Source organism: Aphelocoma coerulescens, assembly GCF_041296385.1.
Source record: "Aphelocoma coerulescens isolate FSJ_1873_10779 chromosome Z unlocalized genomic scaffold, UR_Acoe_1.0 ChrZ, whole genome shotgun sequence".
Taxonomy (NCBI): domain Eukaryota; kingdom Metazoa; phylum Chordata; class Aves; order Passeriformes; family Corvidae; genus Aphelocoma; species Aphelocoma coerulescens.
In genome coordinates, this window is record NW_027184085.1 from 54406314 (window position 1) to 54432661 (window position 26348).

Sequence of the window (26348 nt, forward strand, 5' to 3'; positions counted from 1 at the left end):
GAGCTGCTAGATGGCTTAATAAATTGGATCTTTATTTCTTCTGGCTGCTAAAATTATTGATATTTTTTCATGTATTTCTACAACAAATAGAAGGAATCTATTACAAAATCTAATCCAATCTTTTGGGAACCTAATCCTTTGTGGACCCTAAAAATACCTTCAACTCAAATAGTAGGGTTAAGCAAATATTTTTTTCTTGCTTACAGCACACAGATAGAAACTACATGTACTTGTTACTTTCTTTCCCTTTTGCTAGTTTTTCCCCCTTGGCCCACAGAAGCAGTAGTAAGACCGAATGTAAAGCAGCAGTAAAAGACAAGCTTCCCTAAGACCGTCCCTGTGCAGTGAACAAGAAATCTGTTGCTTGTATGACGTGAAGTGACAGACAAAGCTCAACTTCTCTGGCTGTTCTGAAGTGTCTTTCAGATAGCTGAATTCAGGGAAAGCATGTGCACAGAGCACATTATACCAGAGACCCGCAGCTTGCCAGTTACCGCTGGCTGAATAAAAACCAGTTTTGACCTGTTAGGGGGGAGCTGTGTTTTCCATCTCAGCAGTGCTCAGTAAAATTATACAAACTAAAAATACTTTGGTTATAACATAGGAGGAGAAACATGGGTTGTTTTCCAAAATTATTACCCAACCTTGAAATGTTTTCCACATTAATGTACCTACCCTGGACACCCTTTTATGTTTTCCCTTACTTGTACATACTAAAAAAATAGGAAAAAAACAAAATCAAACAACACACACACAAAAAAACCCCTTTCTTGGGCTGTTATTGTGAAAACATGGGAATTCTTATCGTGTTGCTTTGGCTCTCTGTAACACTGACCAAATTATTTGTTTTGTTTCTAAGAATTTATACCTTAATTTTAATTCTCATGCTCATAAAAAAAAATAGTTATGAAATCTGGTTTCTATTTCCATGAAAAACAGTTCTCAAATGTTCATGTATACTTCGGTTGAAACTTTTGAGCAAGGCACACTACTCCAATATACCTTGCATCTCTAAAACATCTTATATCCAGTATTTGCAAGTGATACACTGCTCACTTGAGATGCTTGTCACAGACAGGGACAGCCCAGGTTTGCAGTGTTTTCTGTTGGCAATGTGAGCTTGAGCTCTTCAATGGAACTTCACTGAAACATAAACTTATGCTGCAACCTCTGACAGATTCAAGCAGGCATTTAGGTGATTTACTGGAATGAGACACCAAAGCTTTTGAGCTTTTCAGCTGCCTTTAGAACAGGAATTTTCTTCTTTCCTAACCCAGCCAGCCACCTCTGGGTTTCTAGGTGTTTCGCTGGGAAGATCAAGACAAACTACCATACAAACAAAACCCACAAAACAAATGTTCACTGCTGGATCAGCAGATATAACCAGGAGAAAGCTATTCCCAGTCTCAAATACTTCCATTACTGCCCTACTTACTGTGTATGTTTCCTGCATTCCCAGTCTTCCGGTTTTCCTTTGCCACCTCACACATGTTTCATTGAATATGGAGAAATTACTGAATAATTCCTCCTCTGTGAGCAAAAACATGAACACAGAAAAAATCATTACTTCTCAGGCAAAACTTATGTTAGGAGCAATTGCTTATTTCTTACTTTTCCTGTGGTTTGGTCTAGGGTTTTTTTTATTTGCTTTTTTGTCCAAACAGGAAAAAACAAAAAAGGTAAGCACATGTTAGGTAGAAAGCTTTCTCTTAACTGTGTTGGCTACTAAACTTAAAATAACAGGCTAACTGAAGAAGCATGTCCTGAGCTAAAGACTGTGAAGTCCTTAAACATACAGTCAGCATTACATAAACTGACCCATGAAACTTTTAAGAAAGCTTCTGTATTAGACTGGAAGAGAGTTTATTTGTAGCTGAATGAATGTTTCGGTTCATTATTTACTTGGGTTGGTTTTTAAAAGGTGTTGATATTTTTTGTTGTTGTATAATAAATTAAATAACACAGCAGAACACTTTTCAAAACAAACACTATATTAAAACAATGGAGCCCACAGAACTAAGCATGTAGGAAGTACAGTTGTAGCAACCAGAGACACATCCCTCAACATACCTGTGTTAATTTACACACTTAAGAGGCGTAGGCTTGCACCTCAGAGAGAAAGCACAGCTAGGAAGATCAACTCATCCACTCTTTTTTTTCAGCAGCTCTCTCACTGCTGTCATTAGACATAGTGCAGTTGCTCTCACATGACAAGATAACGAGGCATTCTCACAGGGCTAAGAACAAAGCTCCTTCTGGTCAGAACTCAGATTGATAGTGAATGTGTTTACTCCTTTCCTTCACCAGCCTTCAAATTGTCATTCCTTTGTCGTAATACCTTATTTTCTTACTACATTCGCTACGTGACCGAGGTCATACAAACCTCAACCTCATATAGATTCTAAGCTGAAAAACGCTTACTAGCTGCTGAAAAATTGAAAGGTATTTATATGACAGTATTGGTAGATGCCACTTCAGGAAATATTCACGAAATAGTCGATGTATTGTTTGGCCGTAAAAGCAAGCATAGGTCAGGGTACTCTTTCTCTGTATATAAGCTTCATTGCCATGTCACAGGGGCCCCCTTGTCACATGTGGGCATCAAGCTGCCACTAAAATAAATCAGTATATTAAGAGTTTCTAGCATTTCTTTACATAGGCAGCTATTTAGAACTACAACATAACAGTAAATGTATTTTGCAGCAGTTTTTCTTTCTTTTTCTTTGATTATTAGAACTGCCATAAAACTTTTCTAACATTATCTTCCTCTCCACATATTCAACAAACAGATGCCTCACTCATTAGACCAGTTCATCTCCCAACTGATTTTAGCTCTTCCATTCCACATTCATTATATATGGAAATGCTGTTGAAAGCTTCCATGTTTCCAGGACTGAAGAAAGAGATTAATCTGCGTGTCCTCTAAAACAAATTTCTTACAAATGGGTGTGTAATTAGTTGTATTTAAGTGCTGCTTATTCTTATTGTTATCTGTTTCACAGTACTGCCCAAAACCTCTGCAGTCTAAGGCTTCTGTACCAACACAAAGCAAAAGATTATGTTCAGTTGTTGTATTCTTTAAATCAGACACACTTTGGTTAAAAGAGTGGATGGCAAAAAGGACTCAAAGACAGAGGGAAAATGTTTCCATATCCATGAGATCTGAATTAAAATGCATAACTAGGAGGCAGCAGGGGAACAAGAGAGGGAGTAATCTGCAAAACTTCTCAGCAAGAAAACCTGCAATTTGACTTACGAGTTTATAAAATACAACTAAAAAAAAAAAGGAAAACAAAACAGCAAACAACAAAAGGGATTGTGCTAGGTATTTAGGCAAGGAAAGAAATCTTTTACAGTGGCCTCCTCAGAACAAGGAAGACAGAACTAGTAGCATTTTTTTTTCTGTAACTACATAAATTTTTTGTTATGCTTTCTGATCTTTGAGGTCAAGGCCACCGGGCAATGTCCATAAATTCACAGAATAGCTGTCAGACCTTTTCTCAGAAGTTTCCACTTTAAATGGATGTGAGTGAAAGAGCATGAAAACCTGTACAGAACAATTACCACAACAAAGTCTTGGGGTTTCTGAGGAGACTGCTTTTTCTCCTTTACTCCAGCTGATCTCACAATCTTTGTTTGGATAACCAAATATACAGAAAGGGCTTGGTTTAACATTAATCCCAGTAGCATACACATAGTATCCAATAACAGCACAAAGGTTTCTTTGAAAAAAATATTCTGCAACTAGAGGGAGACAGGTTCCTTGAAACGTTCATTATACTGTGAAATCTAACAGTGAGAGTGACTTCCAGAGCTTGGCAGCTTGCTTTGTGAAACACACAGAAGCAGACAGTAGCATCCAGGTCTTAAATGTATCTGATTTTGATCAACAGCTTACACTCAAACTCACAAATAAGATAGGAGAAGCAAAGACCCTCCATTTGCCCATACCTCAGCACTATAAATTTTAATTTGTGATTAACCAAGGCGAGTGAAGTTCACTGCTACCCCACTGACCTTCAGGTTACCTTCATAATCTTTTTCCCATCATAAGAGAAGGTGTCCTAGAAACAACATGCAAATAAATACCTGGAGGCCAGAGGTGAAAGGTGAGAAAAAATCCGGCAGGAGTCAAATAGAGAAAGGCAGATTTGGAACAAGATAGAGAGATGCAAACAGCACCTGGCTGTTGGCAGCCAGGAAAGACAGGTGCTGGTAAACACAACACAAATGGTAGAATGCAAAAAAACAAAACAAAACAAAACAAAACAAAACAAACAAACAACAAACAAACAAAAACAAAACAAAAAAAAACACAAAAAACCAAAAAAAAAACACCCAAAGAGTTTCAACAGCAACAGCAGCAACAGTGAGTGTCAGAGGGGGAGAAGTTATGTTAAGAAATTCACAGATATCAACCTTTTTAAGCAGATTGAATCAGATAGAATCAGCTCCACTCTGACATTTATCTTCAGCAAGTAGCTAAAAGAGAATCCACACAAGCAAGTTCAGTTACAGAGCTCTTGCCACCTATCCCCCCACATACTAGCCATTTAGTGGAAGAAAAATCCCAGGTATTAGATTTCTTTGTATATTTTTGCCTGTTCAAATCTGTAAGTGGTGAATGATGCTACAAATGCCATCTGCTACTTATACAGACCACATTTTTTCAATTAAATAAATGAAAATATCTCAATGATGGCTGCCAAGAGGATGTTGCCAGACTCTTTTCAGTGGTGCCCAGAGACAGGACAAGGAGCAAAGGCCATAAACTAAAACACAGAAGTTCCACCTCGACATGAGGAAGAACTTCTTTACACTGAGGGTGGCAGACCACTGGAACAGGCTGCTCAGAGAAGCATGAAAATATTCCAGACCCACTTGGACGTGTTCCTGTGTCACCTGTTCTAGGTGACCCTGCCTTGGCAGGGAGATTGAACTGGATGATATCCAGAGGTCCCTTCCAATATTAACTGTTCTGAGATTCTGGGAAACCAAGCACTTTTACTCCCCAAGGAAAGAAGTTCTGTGAGGACCAGCTACACAGGATGTCCAAGTTCACACACTGAGCACACTAGACAGAAAGTATTTTAACTGCTGGCTGTTCTCTGCACTTCAGTCTTCTCATTATGTAAGTCAGAGGTTGGTAAGAAAGACTGTAATCCAGCTGCCTCACCTTACTAATTAAGGAAATCCAACCAGCATCACAAGTAAAATTAACTTTGTAAAAATATTTTTAACATTTAAACTCCCTACTAATAATATATCACAACAGACAATGCACCAAACAATGCAAATAAAGGGCATTCCATAGCAGTCACTTCCTAAGAAATGAAGAAACTAATTGTCAGAGAATTTCCTGAGGATATTCTCTTAACTGCCTTATTTCTAATAGAATTTTTCAGGCATCAGGAAAAGACAATTGGTTTTACAACTTCTATCATAATTTCAGAATAGTACATAATTTTCTCTCATTTTAATGGGAGTTACTGATTAATTATACACAATTACACTATTAAGAACATGTACATCGCAAAGACATCATTGCCAGAACAGAAATTTAATTTAATTTTAAAGCAATTTGTTATGTCTAGCAAGTATGAAAAATGTAGAAGTCAAGAAAATGCAAGATTTTGTAATAATTTCCTGCTGATGATTAATTTTCCTTTAAAGGAGTCTGGACTAGTTAGGCTATTTTTGTAAGTTTTTTCTTCCCATTCTATTTGACCATAACTTACTTTTTTGGCCCTCTGATCCAGCAGCTAGAGCTGGAATCTGGCAAAACTCTTGCTGAAATCCATGGTAATCCCATGAGTGCAGTCTGCATGTTCAGGCCCTTCGAAGTTTCAGAGCACTCAAAACAACTCTTGGCACTGCAAAGACTGACAGACCTGACTAACTTAGTCACTCTACACAATGCTGGCTTCAAAACCAATTTACATAATGTGAATTTCCTAAATGAAATATGAATCATGACTTCGAACAACAGCAGTTCCATTTCCATTTGGGCACTACAACAGCTGAGAGAACAGCTTTTCTGCATACCTATTTTATTTGATGCCACCTGTTTTATATTCTCTGTAAATGCTCAAGAAGTCAAGTGAGGGAAGAGAGGCCTCATGCAGTAAGTCTGTGTGGAGTGAAGTGGCAGCAGTCAAGGACAGATTTCCAGTCCTATTGAAAACCATGAGGATGTTTCAAAGCTAAATGAACACTATCTTCTGCAAAAGACAGCACTGGTACTTAAAAACTAGAGATGGACAGTGGTAGACAACTCTTTCTTAGGACACAGAAGAACACTAAAGAGCACAACAGTCATAGTCTGAAACATCTGCTAGTTGTTGCTGTTAATAAAAAGGCAGTACATCCTGTTTCCAAGCACACAGTATGACAAGACCTTTATTATAGCTCTCCTTTCTCAGGACTCATTCTTTAATAAGAAAATAATTCTGGAATGAAATTCAGACAACTAGATCTAGGCTGGAAAGGCAACCATTAACAGATTTTGCTTCAGTCATTATGAGAAAAGAACAAAAAACAAACAAGCTGCAAAAGAGAGAGAGAGAGACAGGGCTTTGAATTCAGTTGTCACTACTTTCACTGGAGTGCACTTCACAGTATTAGATTCACAAGAAAATATTGGTAAATGCCTTCTGCCCCTCTGGTGACACTCCATGGGCTTCTAAGGTGAAGGCTCTCGGTGAAGCAATAAAACTCCTGTCCCATTAGTCTCCTATTTGAGATAAAAAGCAAGACAGCTATAGAAAGATCGGTGACATCCAGTAGAAGCTGCTGCATTGTTAACATTCTCTTCTGTGACCTTTCCATCCAAAAGTACCACCACGTACCCTACATCATAAATTAGAAGGGGATTTCTTGCATTCTTTCTCCTGTTCCTAACTTCAGAATGGGAATGGCAAACTAATGAAACTTCAATTTAAACAGCAACTTTTTACAGTAATATTTACCTTTGCATACGTATGTAATATTCTCCCATGACTGATCTATTGTGCATTCTGAAAAATTCCTGTCTCCATTGAAATAATAGCCTTCTTGACACTGATAGTACACTCTGCTCCGTAGAGTGGTAGAGTTGTCCCAGGTCATTGTTGTGTGTGGAATCAGCAAAGGTTTGCCACAGTCTATTTCTGGAACAGAGAAAAACAGGAAAACAAAACCTTGAAATGAAAACAGGCAAGACATATCGGAGTGTTTAAGATGGAGGGATGAACTGTCCCAGCAAGTTACACTTCAGTTTTTTCCACTTCTTAGAGATTTCTAGAAGTCAGGCCAGTTTATCAGAACCCCAAATTTTGTGACTGGAGACTTTCCAGCAGAGTAGGGCATTTATCCTACAAGACGACCCATAAAATAAAACAAAGTGACCTGATTAGGAATGGAGAGCAAGGATCTTAAGGAAAATTTTTATGAATAGGTCTATCTTCCCACAACACTCTCTTATCCTCCACAGGCTATTTATTCCTTTATTTTATCTACCATTAGTAACAGTAGATATTAAAAAAGGCAAGGAGTCTTAAAAAAGTCCAAGGAGTGTCGTGAAAGAACAGCATCAGGAAGGTTATGTTCCTTTGTCAGTGTATTTAGTTCAAGGTTTGAAAAAAGAAGCTTCTACAGACAAGACAAATGAGCAATTCTGGGGGAAAGTTTGGTTGATTATTCAAACCACTTTACAGATAATTAGAAAGCTGGAATAATGAATTTATAATTTAATTCATCTGCTCAGTTTTCAGGGGCTTCATAATAAAAACAGGGAACAAAAAGAATAAAAAGTGAAGATCAAATAGATGGAACAATAATATTTAGGGTAAAATATGCTTTTAAATCCACAATGAATTTTATACCTCAATAAAAGATTCTTCACCACTTCAGTTGTAAGAAGCAAACACATAAGAATTAAAATCTTACCCTCATTAAATCTTATATGGAGAAAACAAGTTCTTTTAAAACCATTTAATAATTTTAAGTGATTCTGAAATTCTACTCCAAATAAGGAAAGCAAAGAAGAAAAAACGAAAGCTTATAGAATCACGATCTTTACAACCTTTACAGGAAAAATTAAACATATGTATTGCAAGGGGCAATACATCCACCATCATGACAACCTTCCTTTTCATACCCCAATGTGTATGAATGCATCTATTACAAACCATCAAAACAAGCCTTGGAATAACTAATGCACACACCAGCATATGCTTAACTCATAGAAGGACAGTGTGTAACGAGACACAAAAACTTGTGCTGTTCCAGCTACCTGCCCACGGCTGTTCTGCAACAGACCGAAATGCAGAAGCACACTTCTGTGTAACACTGCAAGCCTTCTACTTAGACTCATGACCCAGAACAAGAATATTAAAGGTCACTCTATAAGTAGAGAGTGGTTATAACAAACAAATTGAGCATTCAAAAAAATTACTACATTTGATTGCAATAAACTGAAAGCTTGACCCTGGTGGATCAAGCTGAAAAGATATCGATCACCCAGCAAATAGAAAAGTGAAGCTGTGCAAATGTGTAAACCGACTAAATAATGTAATTATCCTAAGGTCTTCTAATTAAGAATATGACCCCAGATTTAAAAAACAAGAGTTTTTTAAAAAATGTGCTTCTGTGTTTGTCTTGGGGTGACCTTATGACGTGTATACCATATCGCTGCCTATGCCCAGAAATTAATTTTTGTGCCTTTCTGTGCCTCTAAACTGAGCCTGAGAGGGGGAAGGAAAAAAAAACTGAACAAAACTTTCTCAAAGCAGTTTGCACCTTGTTCAAGGTCACATAAAGATAGCAGGTTTTTTTTTTTCCCCAGCTGGGGCGGGGGAGCGAGGAAGCACCCAGCTTGTGGCTTTCCAGTCAGCTTTTGGCCAGTTTTTTTCCAGTTTCTTGTTCTCTGGAGAGAGACTGAGAGTTGAACTTTTCCTTCTCTGGAATTTCGGGTTTTCTCCCTTTGCTACTGGACTGCTTGATTGCTGTAACACATCGGGAGGACTTTCCACCGGGCAGAGACGGCCTGGCCCTGGGCCAAGCCCCAGTGCCGAGGAGACCAAAGGGAGGACTCTTAATGCTTTCCCAGGTTTTTTCCTCCACAGCGAAAGATTTTACCATTTCACCTCATTTTCCTTTCCCGTGTGTTCGTTAAATAAATAGTTTTATCTTCTTCACTTTCCTTCGAGGAAAATTTATTTTTTCCTGAACCTGGTGGGGGAGGGGTGGTTGTGCCTTCTCTCAGAGGATATATTTCTAAATTTGGCCAAACCGGAACAAAGTTAGTGCCGCCCAGCTGCGTGGCTCGAAGGAAAGTGAAAAACCTGTGCTAATTACATTTTGATTACATTTTGGTTTGAATTTACTTATTCTGTGTTGGGTAAAGTAGTCACCATGTTGGTTGAGTTCATAATGTCTCTCTGGCTTGATGTACTCATGTCTTTTTGGTCCTTAGATTTCATTGAGGTACTGGTGTTTTTTTGGTCCCTAGGGTTGTTTGCCTACCCACAACTTGCTCCAGTCTTGTCCCTGATATGCAAATTTTACAGAGCAGGGAGACGAATCAGGATTTCCCTGTTCCTGTGTTCGGTGATAATGATTTATAAGAAGTTGACAGAGGTACAGGCAGCTGTTCAAAGTGTGTATGATAAATGGTTTCGCCATCCTAACCCCAGTCCTAGGTTCAGTAGCCTGTTTTGGGAATTTATTAGTAATTGCACCCAGATTGTTAGAAGAGGAGGAGATGAGGTTTCCCTTTCCTTTAAATTTGATAGGTTATCTTTTGAGAATGTTCAGTTTCCCCTGGATGTTAAAGAGACCACCCTCCTGGTGTGTAATCTGGTAAGCTTCCTCTATGTGCTCTGTACGTCTCGCAGCTTGTCTAGAATGAGAGCTCAGATTTCCAGGGTGACTGCCAAGACACCTGACCCAGAGGTGGAAAATCCTGAGTGGTGTGGGGAATGGGAGGTGGAAAATCCTGAGTGGTGTGGGGAATGGGAGGGCATCAGCCAAACCCTAAAGAAATTCTCTGACCCGATTGTTTGGGATTTCCCATCTGAACAAATTCAGAAACCAGCTGAGGTGGGAAAATATCTGAAAGAGAAATACAATGACAATTCTAATGAGAACAAGCTCCTTGCAATATGTTGGGCTTTGGCATATGCCTATCGCACACTGCAGCCGGTAAGGGTAGAGAGACAGGAAGATAAATCAGCAAAGCCTGCGGACACCCCAGTCACTCAGGCTGCAGATAAACCAGACAGCGAGCCCAAACCAGATGGAGAGTCTAAGCCACTGACAGTGGCTCCTGTCACGAGGAAAAAGCACACCACCAAAACTGATCGCCCAGTGAAAGATGATGATGATGATGCAGGGGAAGGGACCTCAAAAGATGCAGGGGAAGGAACCTCAAAACCACCAACGGACTCAGGCACAGAAACCATTACTAAGTCCATGTCCATAAAGGACCTTCACAGCCTAAGAAAGGATTACACGCGATGGTCCGATGAATCCATAATAAGTTGGATGGTCCATATTTGGGATGCCGCAGGTGATGATGTGATGCTGGACGGTGCTGAAGCGAGGCATTTGGGATCCCTGTCACATGATCCAGTGATCGACCAAGCGATGAAAAGGGGGACTGACTCTACCAGTGTCTGGAGACGAGTTTTAACAGGCGTGGCTGAAAGATATATGTGTGGAGATGATCTCTACATGCAACAAACCCCATGGAAGGCCATAGAAAAGGGATCCAACACCTGAGAGAACTAGGGGTGGTAGAGGTTGTCTTCGCAAATGACCCAGGACTGAGGAGTCCAGACCGGGCCAGAGTTATTCCATACATGTGGCGAAAACTCATACAACTTGGGCCACCAGAATACGCTTCTGCTTTAGCAATAATGAAACCGGATTACGGTGCGAATGAGACTGTGAAGGACATGGCAGTGAAGCTCCGAGCATATGCAGACTCTGTGAATGGCCCAACACATGCAAGAATCGCAGCTGTAGAAACACGTGTGCAGAAATTGGAAGATAAGAAAGAGAAGAATCACCAGGAGATTAAAGAGTGCCTCCTCCATGGACGTTCCCCAGAGAGAAGGTACCTCCCACGAAGTGAGCTGTGGAATTTCCTGTGTGACAGTGGGGAAAACATGAGGAAGTGGAGTGGACAACCCAATTCTGCTTTGGCAGCACGAGTGATTGAATTGAAGGAGCGCAAGTCTCAGAAAGGAGGATCTACCAAAAAAGGAAGTAGCTCCAGTTGCCTGTAGCCAAACTGCTGGAAATGATGGAAAAGACGATGGCATGTCCAATTCCCATGAAGGGACCTCTAAGATACAGGCCCAGGGAAAGAAGGATAACCAGGCATAGAGGGGCCCTGCCTCTAGCCAGGTAGAGGTCAGGGAAACCGTGTTTATTGGACTGTGTGGATTCGTTGGCCTGGTACATCAGAACCACAAAAATATGATGCCTTGGTTGACACTGGTGCGCAGTGTACAATAATCCCATCGCAGCATGTGGGGGTAGAATCTCTTTCTATTTCTGGTGTAACAGGTGGATCACAAAATTTGACCTTGGTGGAAGCTGAGGTGAGCCTGACTGGAAATGAGTGGAAGAAGCATCTCATTGTGACTGGCCCAGAGGCCCCGTGCATTTTGGGCATAGACTTCCTCCGGAATGGGTATTTTAGAGACCCAGAGGGACTCAGATGGGCTTTTGGAATAGCTGCTGTGGAGACAGAGGGCATTAAGCAATTGAACACTTTGCCTGGGTTATCAGAAAACCCGTCTGCAGTCGGCCTTCTGAAGGTGGAAGAACAAAGAGTACCAATTGCTACCTCGACAGTGCATCGCCGACAGTACCGGACAACTCGAGATGCTGTGATTCCCATCCACAAGATGATCCGTGAGCTGGAGAGCCAAGGGGTGGTCAGCAAGACCCACTCACCCTTCAATAGTCCCATTTGGCCTGTGCGCAAATCTGATGGGGAATGGAGATTGACTGTGGACTATCGTGCTTTGAATGAAGTGACTCCACCACTGAGCACTGCTGTGCCGGACATGTTGGAGCTCCAGTATGAGCTGGAGTCCAAAGCAGCGAAGTGGTATGCCACTATTGACATTGCCAATGCATTTTTCTCCATTCCTCTGGCAGCAGAGTGCAGGCCCCAGTTTGCTTTCACCTGGAGGGGTGTGCAGTACACCTGGAACCGACTGCCCCAGGGGGGGAAGCACAGTCCCACCATCTGCCATGGACTGATCCAGGCTGCACTGGAAAAGGGTGAGGCCCCAGAACATTTGCAGTACATTGATGACATCATTGTGTGGGGGAACACCGCAACAGAAGTGTTTGAGAAAGGAGAGAAAGTTATCCAGATTCTCCTGGAAGCTGGTTTCGCCATCAAGAAGAGCAAAGTCAAGGGACCTGCCCGAGAGATCCAGTTCCTGGGAGTGAAATGGCAACATGGACGGCATCAGATTCCCACTGAGGTCATCAATAAGATCACTGCAATGTCTCCACCAACCAACAAGAAGGAAACACAAGCTTTCCTAGGTGCCATAGGCTTTTGGAGGATGCACATTCCTGAGTACAGCCAGATTGTGAGTACTCTTTACCTGGTTACCCGCAAGAAGAACGATTTCCATTGGGGCCCCGAACAGCAACAAGCTTTTGCCCAGATCAAGCAGGAAATCGCTCATGTGGTAGCCCTTGGCCCAGTCAGGACAGGACCTGAAGTGAAGAATGTGCTCTACTCTGCAGCCGGGAGCCATGGCCTGTCCTGGAGCCTCTGGCAGAAGGTGTCTGGTGAGACTCGAGGTTGACCACTGGGATTTTGGAGCCGAAGCTACAGAGGGTCTGAAGACAACTACACTCCCACAGAGACGGAAATCTTAGCAGACTATGAAGGAATCCAAGCCGCCTCAGAGGTAATTGGAACTGAAGCACAACTCCTCCTGTCACCCCGACTACCAGTGCTGGGGTGGATGTTCAGAGCAGAGGTTCCCTCTACCCACCACGCCACCAATGCCACATGGAGCAAATGGATTGCTCTCATCACACAGCGCGCCCGTATTGGAAAACTGAATCGCCCTGGGATTTTGGAAATAATTACAAACTGGCCTGAAGGTGAAAACTTTGGTCTCACTGATGAAGAAGAACAAGTGACACGTGCTGAAGAAGCTCCACCGTACAACCAACTGCCATCAGAAGACACACGCTACGCTCTTTTCACCGACGGTTCTTGTCGCATCGTAGGGATGAAACGAAAGTGGAAAGCAGCCGTATGGAGTCCCACACGACGGGTTGCAGAAGCTGAAGGAGAAGGTGGATCAAGCCAACTCGCTGAACTCAAAGCTGTTCAACTAGCCCTGGACATTGCTGAGAGAAGTGGCCAAAGCTCTACCTCTACACTGATTCATGGATGGTAGCCAATGCTCTGTGGGGATGGTTAGAGAAGTGGGAAAAAGCTAATTGGCAGCATAGGGGAAAACCAATCTGGGCTGCTGAAGAGTGGAAAAACATCGCTGCCTGAGTAAGAAAGCTGGTTGTGAAAGTCCGCCATGTAGATGCCCATGTCCCCAAGACTAGGGCTACTGAAGAACACCAAAACAACAAGCAGGTAGATCAGGCTGCAAAGATAGAAGTGTCACAGGTAGACTTGGGCTGGAAACACAAGGGAGAGTTGTTCCTAGCTCGATGGGCCCATGGTGCCTCAGGCCATCAGGGCAGAGGTGCCACCTATAAATGGGCACGAGACCGAGGGGTGGATCTAACCATGGACAGCATGCGCTGCGATCAAGCAGGCCAAGCGGGTGAAGCCCCTGTGGTATGGTGGGCGGTGGTCCAAATATAAGTATGGGGAGGCCTGGCAGGTTGATTACATCACACTGCCTCAAACCCGCCAAGGCAAGCGCTATGTGCTCACAATGGTAGCAGCCACCACAGGATGGCTGGAGACCTACCCTGTGCCTCACGCTACTGCCCGGAACACCATCCTGGGCCTCGAAAAGCAAGTCCTTTGGAGGCATGGCACCCCTGAGAGAATTGAATCTGACAATGGGACTCATTTTAAGAATAGCCTTATTAATACCTGGGCTAGAGAACATGGCATTGAGTGAGTGTACCATATCCCTTACCATGCACCAGCTGCAGGCAAAGTGGAACGGTGCAATGGATTGTTGAAAACCACTTTGAAGGCACTAGGTGGGGGAACTTTCAAAAATTGGGAACAGCATCTAGCAAAGACCACCTCGTTAGTTAACACCCGAGGTTCCACCAATAGAGCTGGTCCAGCCCAATCTGAATCCCTGCATACAACAGATGGAGATAAGGTCCCAGTAGTGCATGTCAGAGGTCTGTTAGGAAAGACTGTGTGGATAAATTCTGCCTCAAGTACAGATAAACCCATCCGTGGGGTTGTCTTTGCTCAGGGACCTGGTTGCACATGGTGGGTAATGCAAAAAGATGGAACAACACGTTGTGTACCACAGGGAGATCTGATTGTTGTGTGAAAATCACCTGTAGTGTGAAATGCTTGTATACCCCTGCTTGCTGATTGTCACTGTCACTGTTCGTATATAGCTGTGTATATATATATATATATATATATGTATTAATGTGTGTGTAGAATTAGAATATCTTAGTTTGGGCATTGAGCCAACAATATGGGATAAGGGGTGGAATGTCTTGGGGTGACCTTATGATGTGTATCCCATATCGCTGCCTATGCCCAGAAATTAATTTTTGTGCCTTTCTATGCCTCTAAACTGAGCCTGAGAGGGGGAAGGAAAAAAAAAACTGAACAAAACTTTCTCAAAGCAGTTTGCACCTTGTTCAAGGTCACATAAAGATAGCAGGTTTTTTTTTCCCCACCTGCGGCAGGGGAGCGAGGAAGCACCCAGCTTGCGGCTTTCCAGTCAGCTTTTGGCCAGTTTTTTTCCAGTTTCCTGCTCTCCAGAGAGAGACTGAGAGTTGAACTTTTCCTTCTCTGGAATTTCGGATTTTCTCCCTTTGCTACTGGACTGCTTGATTGCTGTAACATCAGAGCACATCGGGAGGACTTTCCACTGGGCACAGACGGCCTGGCCCCGGGCCAAGCCCCAGCTCCGAGGAGACCAAAGGGAGGACTCTTAATGCTTTCCCAGGTTTTTTCCTCTACAGTGAAAGATTTTACCATTTAACATTATTTTCCTTTCCCGTGTGTTTGTTAAATAAATAGTTTTATCTTCTTCATTTTCCTTCAAGGAAAATTTATTTTTTCCCGAACCTGGTGGGGGAGGGGTGGTTGTGCCTTTTCTCAGAGTATATATTTCTAAATTTGGCCAAACCAGAACAGTGTTTCATCTTATTGAGGAACTCTTTAGGCTACATTCTTCCAAATCATAGCACTATAAGAGACTTGACTCATCTGAAATAACAGTAGAATGCTTGAGTAATCATAGTTTGCAACTGGAAACTGTCCAAATATGGGAATTTTGAAGGGATGTTAATGACAAATGGCACTTTGGTTTCTGATAGTGTCTTCAGCTGCTATCAGAAAAGTAGAATAGATATTGAACTAGAAAAATGTCAGCAGTTTAGGCTGTATTTTCATCTCATGGTAATCCCAATGCCTGACATGCATTGGGATTATGTTCTTGGAATGTTAACTTTTAACAATTTATTGCAACTTCATTGGCAACACAGATGAAAAAAACCCTGTTCAACATACGGTTTTTGTTTTGTGACTGAACTTTCTACGCCAAAAGATTGTGTAAACTGAATGCCCAAAGAGAACGACTGATATTTATAACAGTGACTTAAATGGTACCTATGCTAAATAAATCTGAAGGCAGACTTTATTTACCTTTGCACACCAAATCAGGGCCGTCCCACTGTCCTTTGGCATTGCAGACTGCAGTGCGACTGCCGCCTGCCATCAGGTAACCATGGACACAGTCGTAAGTAACTTCACTTCTGTACGTGGTCCCACTTACAGATGTTGGGTGTGCGTTCAAAACAGAAGGTGGAACCCCACAGTCCACACCTGAGGACATGAAGGAAGAGGAAGGTAGACTTGTTCGTCAACCAGCAGGAGCAATGACAGCTGCACTCCCATAAGCATTTCTTTCATCTTTACCAGCTAACACTCTCCTCCTGTAGTAATACAACACTTCCTCAGATCCTCTGCAATATTCCCACTATGACTGACAGTGCTGTAGCAACTCCAAAGATCTGCTTCCAAATGAAAGGACACCTTTCTGCCTTTCTCATGGCGTGATAAATCTGTGACTCCCTCCTCAGTCTAGTTGCTGGTACACAAAAAAATCCTAGTTTTGTTTGGAATCTTTAAAGATTCCCCTGCTTTTACAAACCTGATTACATCAGATAAGCTTTTTCTATACCATTTGTAATGAGCAGCGCCCTGAGGAGGGCAGATGAGCAGAAACTGCCTTTAGAAAGCAGAACTTTAAAAACTGTACAAAAACTATATAAATGCAAAACCACAGAAAACATTACAACATACAACACAAAAGTTTCCTGTTAAGGCAAGATATTCAAAATACACTGTAATGGTTGCTCTACTCACAAACATGCTGAGTTGTCATTGACAAATGCTTAATCAAAGAAGTCAAGTAGCACACACACACACAAAAAGAAGATTTGTTAAAGGTACAGTTACTAGTATTTTTAAAAAAAAATCAGACTTGCTGGTTTTACAAAAAAGGGAAGTCCTAATTGAAAACCAGGAAAAGAGCTTGCAATACAAAGGGAAAATAAGTTTGACATTTCATATTTTTGGCTGTTTCTTGGTGTATCATGTATTTTCTTTCAATTAACAACAAGAGATGTGCAAAGAAACTCTAAGCTGACCTACTGTTTGATTGTAGAAATTTTAAAAATCACATGAAAAAGCAACTTCCGAAAAATATTAACAAATATATATATATATATATATATATATATATATAAACAACTCACAAGAACTGCATTCCACAAGCTTTCTCTAGGGGCTTCTTGAGACTCTGGGCACTCCCTTTTTGTTTTCAAATTCATTGTCCTTTATTTATTTTTGGGGAGAAAATTGTTACTTTCATTGTTTTATAATGGTATTATCTTTTCTTTCTTATGAATTTCTAGTGATAGTTAATATTTTACCTTTCCCAGACACATTGTTTTGGCACCCTTATTTTAATTTATTCACTTCCGATAAATGTTCCATTTCTGTCCATTCTCAGAGAAAAAAAAAGAGAGATGGAGAGAAAGGGAAATAATTAGAAACCAATGACTTTTGTCATTTCTGAGAAACAGAGAAAGAACTCTTCTCACTAAGTGACAATTTCCAGGATGACAATTCTCCCCTGTAGAGTTGCTATATACAGTGTATGTTCTGTTATCTAGCGCTTCAAGTACCATTTAACTAATATACAGAATTTTCTAACTACTCATAGGAAGACAAAAAGAATCCTGAACTCGTAAACAGTAATATTGCCACACAATGGATGATTAGAACACCAAAGCAAGTGGATGTTTTAACAACAGTCACAGGAAACTTAACTCTTCAGAGATGTGAAAGTGTTTGTTCATGCACAAATGCTACTAAAATCATGATGACTGCCCAAAGATGAGGAGTGCTATGATGCCTCTCTTTTGCATCCACAGTAAACCTTCAGAAAAAACTTCACAAAGTGTGAGGAAAATTGATGTTTTCATGAGAGGTCAGTGATGCCTTCCAACTCAGTGGCCTTTCCTATGAAATGCTAAAGAAATCTAGTTTTGTAGGCCTCAGTTCATATTCAGGGACCAGCATCAAAAATGTCACTACACTAAAGAAAAAGGTAAACAATAACATGTCCTTTTATTTTCTCCTTTTTTTTTTGCAAATAACCAGATCTTGAAAAAAATTTCCTTCAGACTGTGAAAACAGTCTACTATCTTCACATACACACTTCCCATGCATAAACCCCCATAATGAAGAATTTAAGAAAGATTTAAGACTCTTTTCACCTTTACAGCTTAAAGTGGCAGGTTCCCAAGTTTCATTTGCAGTGCAGTATGAGAACTTTCCTTCGTTGCTGTAAAACCCTTCTTGACACTCATAATGAACTGCACTTCCTGGTAGCAAGCTGTAGTTCCCCACAATGTAGCCGTGCTTCATTTCAGGAGGGGAACCACATCCGATTTCTGCAAAGAGACTGGGTTAAAAGATTTCATAGTACATAAATCACAACATTCGACCACTTTAAAATTAGCTGAACTAGATGGTCACATCACAAAATACACCTGATCTGATGAATCTGAGGGATTGCCAAAGAGGCAGAATATTAAAGTTGAAGAATTGTCCTGGCCACAGTTGGAGGAATACAGGGAAGCAGTTATTGAGCTACACCTTTACTAACATACAGCTGGAGCCATTCACAACACCAAGATGAGACACTGCAATGTGATGCTGCTTTGCGTGGGCCAGTCTTGTTACAGCAATGGCTGAATGATACTTCAGCATCAGAGGAAAGTTTCAGGTCCCAATGCACAGCTTTATTTCCCTGTGGATGAGCAAAGTGAAGCACTTTTCAGCAGATAAATTGAAAAGAAATATTCTGCCCCTCAAATCCTTCATCTCATTGAAACAGCCTGCATACAAAAGCTCCACTCCTCCAAGCACATCTGCTTGGACAGGGCTCCCTTGTGCAACTCTGCAAGAAATACAATTGGTACAGACACTCTACTTCACCACAGAATATAGAGAGGCAAGTCAGTGAGATAAGAAGCAGGGTTATCAGCAATTCTGGCAAACAAAGTGGAGCACTCCAGTCAGAAAAACTGAGCAATTACAGGCTGTGAGCTTTACTGATGGTTCTGGCAATAAATTGGAAATAAAAGCTGAATATAATCTAGACAGCTCCTTCCACCTGGGACACCTGAGTTCATTACATACTCTGATATCTACAGCCTGCACTGCTAGCAGTTTGCATTTGTGAAAACTGACACTAAAGACAGATTTTCAAATTGAAAACATGGGTTTGGTTGAGGTTTTTCTGTTATGGCAACATAAACTGAACTATTTATTTATGCAGGAGGCACAGTATGTAATAAATTGCTGAATTGTTATTTTATTATTCCTCTCCCCTAGGCTTGTTTCATTCAATTAACCTCTCTTATCAGCTATTTAGTTGCTCTTCTCTTCCCCTTTATGTGGTGTGATTATATAAACAACTGGATTACAACACACTTCCTTTTCACTCAGAAAGTAACTATGTTACTTTCATAGCATTATAAGCCTCTCCGACCCTGTACATCTGAAGCACAGCTGAGAACCTGAAGGAATATCTGGTGTTAACTCTAGGATCCTGACATCACTGGGACAAACCAAATACAAGAGGAGAAAAAAAAAAAATCATACAGCAAGCGAAGTCCAGACACAGGGTTTCTGCCCTGGAGAAGTGCAGGCCAGAACAGGCACTACACTATGGTGCAACACATGTTTTTGTCTGCTAGCAAAAACAGCATCCAAAGACTCTCACCTTTGCATGAAACCATGTTTCCATCTTGATGAAAAGAACGCTCTCCATTTTCTAATTTATAACCATCATTGCAATAACACATGTAGCTTCCTTCAGTATTCACACATCTTGCATTGTGACCACACAGCCCAGACTCCTCACATTCATCTATATCTAAAAATTCAGGGGAAAATAGAATCACTTAATAATAGGGGTTTTTGTTTTAGGTAATTAATATAGGGCCCAAGCTTAACTCTTCCATGAAGAGTTCTACACAGCATCTCATGGCTCTTCTGGGATAACAGAGGAGCTTATCATTGTTTCATCTTCAAGCATCTGGAAAGAGGACTGTTGCAATTTTGTAGCTAGCTATCTTTAGAATAATTGCTGGTTTACTTGACAGATAGCTTCCAATATTATCTGCTGTTCAAACAATTCCAGAAAAATCCTGTATTTGCACATATCTTGAACAGTTACAACAGATCATCACTTTAGCAAGGAACTGGGTACACTAAACACAAATATTACATTCTGGGGAATTATAAGAATCATCCTATTTCTTTAATCTAGCTGCTGCTGCTTCTTCTGAAAAGATCGTTGTTTGAATGAGACTGTGAAACAATGATTTGTGACATAGCAGAATTCAAAATGGAACTAATTCGTAGCTGTTACGAACCTGGATGTCGAACGAGTGCATTGACAACAGAAAGTTCTCTAATGTAGTGTTAGAAAACAAATTCTACAGTGATGGGAAAAAAAAAAATATCTGTGCAGTAGAAAATTAGGTTCTGAATTCATCATGCTCAGGATTCTTTGTGGTGTCTACCTGTACAGTTTGTGCCATCATTGGGAATAAATGTCTTGTTGTTGTTGGAGGCTCGGTATCCATCAAGGCAAACACAGTAAAAACTTCCATGTGTATTATGACACAGTGTATGATTTCCACAGATTTTGCTGGCTCCAATCTGGCATTCATCTTTATCTGTCAGTACATTTAAAAAACATCAGAGAGAGATTAAGAAAAGTGGGGTATCCTCCTCTCCTCACTCATGCTCAAGTAACCAGACTTCTCCTTACTGATTTCCTTTATAAATTATTTGGGATGTAAACACTGCTAGAAAGCTGGAGACCAACAGAAATTGTTGTCCCTGGATAAAAATAAGAATACAGTTTTGTGACACAGCTTAAATTGATCTAAGAGTCCAAGGGCTGCTGAAACCAGAGGGCCCTGCTCTCTCCTTCCACTCTTCCTTATGGCATGCATTTCATGGAACACCTGGGTGGGGACAATCCTAAGCACAGTCTGGGTGGAGAATAGATCAAGAGCAGCCGTGTGAGAAGGACTTGGGGGTGCTGGTGGATGAGAGGCTGGACATGACCCAGCCATGAGGACCCACAGCCCAGAAAGCCAAACGTGTCCTGGGCTGCATCCAAAGCAGCGTGGGCAGCAGGGGAGGGAGGGGATTCTGCCCCTCTGCTCTGCTCTGGTGAGACCCCACATGGAACACTGCATCCAGCTCTGGGGTCCCAGAACAGGAAGGACATTGACCTGCTGAGGCAAATCCAGTGGAGGCTATGAAGATGAGTGGGGGCTGGAGCACCTCTCCCACAAGGAAAGGCTGAAATGGTTGGGGATTTCTGAGTCTAGAAAAGAGAAGGCTCTGAGGAGCCATTATTGTGGCCTTCCAGTACCTAAAGAGGATTTACAAGAAAGCTGGAGAGGGACTTTGGACAATGCCGTGTAGTGATAGGACAAGGGGGAATTGCTTCAAACTGAAAGAGGGTGGGTTTAGATTTGATATTATGAAGAAATTCTTCATTGTAGGGGTAGTGAGGCACTGGAACGGGTTGCCCAGAGAAGCAGTGGATGTCCCAATGCCCCATGCCTGAAAAGTGTCCAAGGTTAGCTTGGATGGAGCTCTGCAACTTGCTCTAGTGGAAGCTGTCCCTGACCATGGCAAGGGGGTTGGAATTGTGTGATTTTTAAGGTCCCTTTCAACTTAAAGCATTCTGTGATTCTATGTTTTTCCTACAATGAGAGAGCTGAACTCTGTGCAGGGGCCACCAGCTGCCAGTGCTTTGTGAAAGAAGGGTAAGAGATGGAGAGGAAGAGATCACCGGTGAAGGACCACCCCCTTTAAGCACTGGTAAGCTATTACATACACTGAGACACAGCATTTGACATTGTTCTTTGATTCACATTGATTCATCATGTATGAGACGGTCTTAGAAGGACACTATCAGGCACAGTAACAAAACAATGTTAAACAACATTTCTGAACATGTAGAAGTCTTTTGGTAAGAAAAAACAATCCACACATATTCTATGTTTGGGAAATTCTGCCAGGAAAAAACAAAGATTTTAGCATGCTTTGAAGAATTCATTAACATTACTTGAGAAAGAGCACTTTAGGAATTTACAGAGTTTCTTTCCATTTCATAAACAGGCAGCCTACCTTGACAATGGGTTCTTCCATTGCCTACAAATCCATAATTGCAGATACAAACACTTTTTCCTCCACTTTGCTGACATGTTGCATGAATGTGGCAAGTTGCACAGACATCGGGAACTGATCTGTTCACAGTAGCTTTAAGGACAAAAAGACACATTTTTTTAAGTACCTTACAGGTGGCATGGTAGGGCAACTGGCAGAGAATTTAAAGTGGAGATAAAATCCAGATTAAAACATAGACTACTATTAAAACATAGACTACTACCTCCTCCCACCTCATTTTCAAACTTATGGGAAAACCACAGCTATTGTATTAAAAGACTAAAGATGAAAACTGAACAGAGACATTAAACAAGTAACTACACTGAGCATTTTTGTCAATCCTTCTCTTTGACAACAAGGAAAAGAGCTTTTCAGCAGTCAGAAAGGTTTAGAAGGCATATAATAAGTAACTCTATGCAATATTATTAATCTTTTTTCCATATCCATTTGTTTCTCTTTTGTCTTTATTTTTGTTTCTTCTGTTTTGTTGGCTTTTTTCCTATTATTTACACATAGACATTTGGGATACTTATCAATCTCTTTGTATCATGCATCATCCACATGTATATGGTAATGTTATTCATAAGAATGTTGCGAATACTGCCAGGAGTAAAATTACGTATAGTAAAGTAATTTTAGAAATTAATTTTTATTAAAAGTGGTTTAGAAGTATACAACATATAACCTAATTTACTATAATCTGACAAGGCTGCAAATATACATGAAATTATGATAAAACATAAATTTATTCTCTTCTTTGTACTCATACTCTCAGGGCATTTTGTTCACTTTCCTCAATTCTTTTGGTAAGCTCTCCTTGTTATCACACATACCCTCACTTTCCAAATGACAAACGTCAAAATGGATGGGGTTTACGTAGACAAAGCATGCATATGCCTACATGTTTTTACATTTTAAAAGAAAGAATTAATACTGCACAAGCTGATGTCTCATGGTGCTTGACACAGAAGTATGGATTTTTTTACTTTTCTAAGATAGCTTAAATGGATAAGAGTACTAACATCACTGTATGTTTAACATCTCTGACAAAATTTTGACTACTCTACAATGCCTGAATACATAACCGTAACTGGATGAAGAAGGCAGCTGAACACTCTAGCTGTTTTTAGGCAACAAATTTATCACTGTGATAAACCTGCCCTTCCACATGCACCGGGTTTCAATTTTACTCACAGCGCATTTATGACTGCCCTAGCCTATGGGAAGCATCATAGATTCCTACTCCTAATTATCCATGTTTTTATATATTTGTGTGTGTGTTTCGGATAAGAACAGGAAACAAAAACTGTCAGCATGCAATGGCAGCCAACATAGATCAGAAAATTAAATTTACAAACAGCCATAGAGAGAACTTTCTCGTGATACCTCAATCCTCTGATAAGACAGGGGAGTATCCTCCTCAGACTGATGCTTCAGGAGACTAAAAAAAGTGTTTCCATCCCCTTCCTCCCCTTACTACTACAGCTGAAACTTTATGATTTATTAGTCATTCACAACATACAATTTATCATGCCAGCATTACAGTCACCTCACTGTTTTGGTCCTACACATGCACTTCCTCAGTTGAGGCTCCTGCCATGGCAAGGCCTTCTCAGCCCGGCAGGACACGGTGCCACCACTGCCGTCAGCAGGTGTCGAGGAGACACCTCCGCCACCAACGCCACGGAGACCTCCATCACCACCACTACGGGCTGCTCCGCCACCATCACCATGGGATGCTTCGCCACCATCACCATGGGATGCTTCGGCACCACCTGCACGGGCTGCCGCCAACACCACCACCAAGGAGTGCTCTGCCACCAGCGTGGGCTGCCTCCACCGTCATTACCACGGGCTGCCTCTGCCACCACCACCAAGGGCTGTCCGGCCACCACCGGCGGGCTCTTGACGCCCAGCTCGCAGTCCCCCGGCCCGGTCGCACTTACCCCGCCGCCCCGCGCACCGCGGCAGCGCCAGCAGCAGCAGCAGCAGCAGCAGCAGGAGCGGCCCGGGGGCCCGGCCGCCCGCCGAGCTCATGTTCCCGCCGCCGCCGCGCCCCTCGGTGCCGCACAGCCCCGGGGCCTCTGCATCGTCCCTGGGGGCGGAAGGAGGGAGGGGAGCCGCGGACAGGGCAGAGCCCGAGGGTAGGGCAGAGCCCGCGGCCCCGGACTGAGGGCGGCTGGCGCTGTCTCCCGGCGGGCGGGACGCCCTTATCGCCTCCGCCGCGCCCTCGGCCCCCCCGGCTTTCACCCTCAGCGAGGCCCCTTTCCTTCCCGGCCCCACTGTCCGCAAAACCCTCTCTGTACTTCTGGGTTTTTTTTTTCTTATTTTCCGTTTTTTTTCTTTTTCCTCTCTTCCCTGGCACAACCCCTTTCCTTCCCCGGGACACCGCCTCTGCCCGGCCAGGCAGGTGGCAAGGCTGATAAGGGCTGCTGCTGTCCATAGCCCGAGGGCGGGGGGAGAAACGGAGGGTAGGGTTATTTATGATTCCACGGAAGAGCGATTGAAAGACACACCTGTTTGTACACGGGAGCTGTGCCGCCTCCCGCCGGAAAACGGCACCGAACAGCACCGAGCAGCACGGAGCGGCACCGAGCAGCACGGAGCGGCACCGAGCAGCACGGAGGAGCACCTCGGGCGCGGCACCGGCCCCGGGAGCGCTCGGTGTGTCCCCGAGGGGACGGCATCGCAGCTGCGTCCCCGCACGGCGCCGCCTGCGCCCCGGCGCCAAGTTGGTGCATCAGTCGTACGATGTACGAAACTGGTGCAGCCGTACATGGCCAGCCCTTGGTGCTTGAAATAAATTAAGGCTTTCTCACTGCAGGCCTTAGCCGCCGCTCAGGTGAATCCCCAAACCTCGGGTTTGGGCAGCACCAGTAGCGCTGCCTGAAGAGTTTTCTGCTGTAGAAAGAAGAGTAGTAATAGCTCTAGCGCCCATAGTCCTCATTCGTGTCCGTAAGCCTGCATCGTAGGAAGCTGCATAAACTACTTTTTATCTGAAAACACAGTTGCCCAGTTACCACAATAGAGGACTGCCAAGGTGATGAATCAGGGAAGCCTAACACAAAAGTAGAATTAGGCATATTTGATACCTCTAATGAGCTCCCTGAAGAAGTTTTGCTCACGTGCTATGGTGGCTTTTCATTAATGCCCTTGAACACTAACTCAGCCCAGTCCTCCATCACCACTGCATTTAAGTGACATAGCATGATCTTTTAGGTGTATTATAACAACAAACTCAAAACTATCTGTGTCTGACTTCAAGGGAAGCAAAACCCAGTTTCACTGAATTATCAACTTTTTTGATTTATTTACATAAGTTGCTCTCTTACAGGTTTTGGTGCCTTTTTTTTTTTTTTTTTTTTTTTTTTTTTAATTACTCCTCTGCCTGCTTAAGCATGTATATACTTTTAACCAGCTTCTGTTACACTTACTCATCTTGACCAGATTCTGGCAGCAGCCAGTTACATTGCAAGTCATCCTGCTTTTGGAAGAACACACTACAGATGTCATTACTGCATATTTCTCCCTTAAAATTACTGAAAATGGAAGCATGCATTCTCAGTGGTGGTAAGTAGCTTACCATTATAAGGAATGGTTCAGATAGCAACTGTTCTGCACAACATATTAAAATGGTTTGGAAATTACAATGGTCCTCTTCCTTGGCAGCCCAGTGTGTAGCAGACCTACTAATCACTTTGATTTCTACCGTTCCTTTCATAAAAAGTAGTGGAAGCAACTTTTTCTAATTATAAACACCTCATAAAGCAAACAGGAAAATATTTTTGGCATGAAACCTGAAGAAATACATCATATTTATAAAGAGAACAAATTAAAAATTGTAATAGAAATATTCTTTAGGAAAGTAACAAGGATGTGTATCAGCTGAAAAAAGTACAGGACATAGAATGGAACTAATGTCCTTGTTATGTTCCAGTCTATCATGTCTCAAACAGACAATTAATTGCTATATAAGATACTTCAGAACCAAATAATTAAACTACACACAAAGGCTATTTTAAATTTAGTGCATGGTCTTAAGAAATAAATGTCAAAAGATGTTGAGAGGTCATTTGTTCTGTTTTTTGCTCTACAACAAGGTCAACTCTGTGATTCCTGACATACTTGTCTAACTTGCTCCTTATGCTGACAGTGATGTAGAATTCACAGCATTCCCAAACAATCTCTTGCACTACTTTAGGTTTGAATCTACCACTGAGATTAATCAGATCACTTCTGCCCTGAGGTCACCTGCCCAAGCCCTAGCTAATTTATATAGAAAGATAATTAAAGATTCAGGAGGGTAAGACAGATTAGTGTCCCAACATGCTGATCCTTAGTATCTTGGGCAAATCTTGCTTGTGTCATATAAAAA

General features: G+C 42.0%; 1 protein-coding gene across 4 annotated transcripts in view; it reads right to left on the minus strand.

Moving 5' to 3' along the window:
- Nucleotides 1-24202, minus strand: part of SUSD1 (sushi domain containing 1) — a 50760-nt gene extending 26558 nt beyond the window's left edge. Inside the window, exons 1-8 of one of the 4 annotated variants that reach the window (XM_069000782.1) lie at nucleotides 23920-24200; nucleotides 21935-22066; nucleotides 20305-20460; nucleotides 19500-19652; nucleotides 17986-18162; nucleotides 15845-16024; nucleotides 6969-7148; nucleotides 1436-1530 (exon numbers count right to left, since the gene is read on the minus strand). In XM_069000782.1, the coding sequence (XP_068856883.1) occupies nucleotides 1436-1530; nucleotides 6969-7148; nucleotides 15845-16024; nucleotides 17986-18162; nucleotides 19500-19652; nucleotides 20305-20460; nucleotides 21935-22066; nucleotides 23920-24010 (1164 nt within the window). In that variant the 5' untranslated portion in view covers nucleotides 24011-24200. Of the gene's footprint in view, nucleotides 1-1435; nucleotides 1531-6968; nucleotides 7149-15844; nucleotides 16025-17985; nucleotides 18163-19499; nucleotides 19653-20304; nucleotides 20461-21934; nucleotides 22067-23495; nucleotides 23536-23919 lie in introns of those variants that run through there. The other 3 variants (XM_069000783.1, XM_069000786.1, XM_069000784.1) reach the window with 3 other exon arrangements.
- Nucleotides 24203-26348: the final 2146 nt, after the last annotated feature.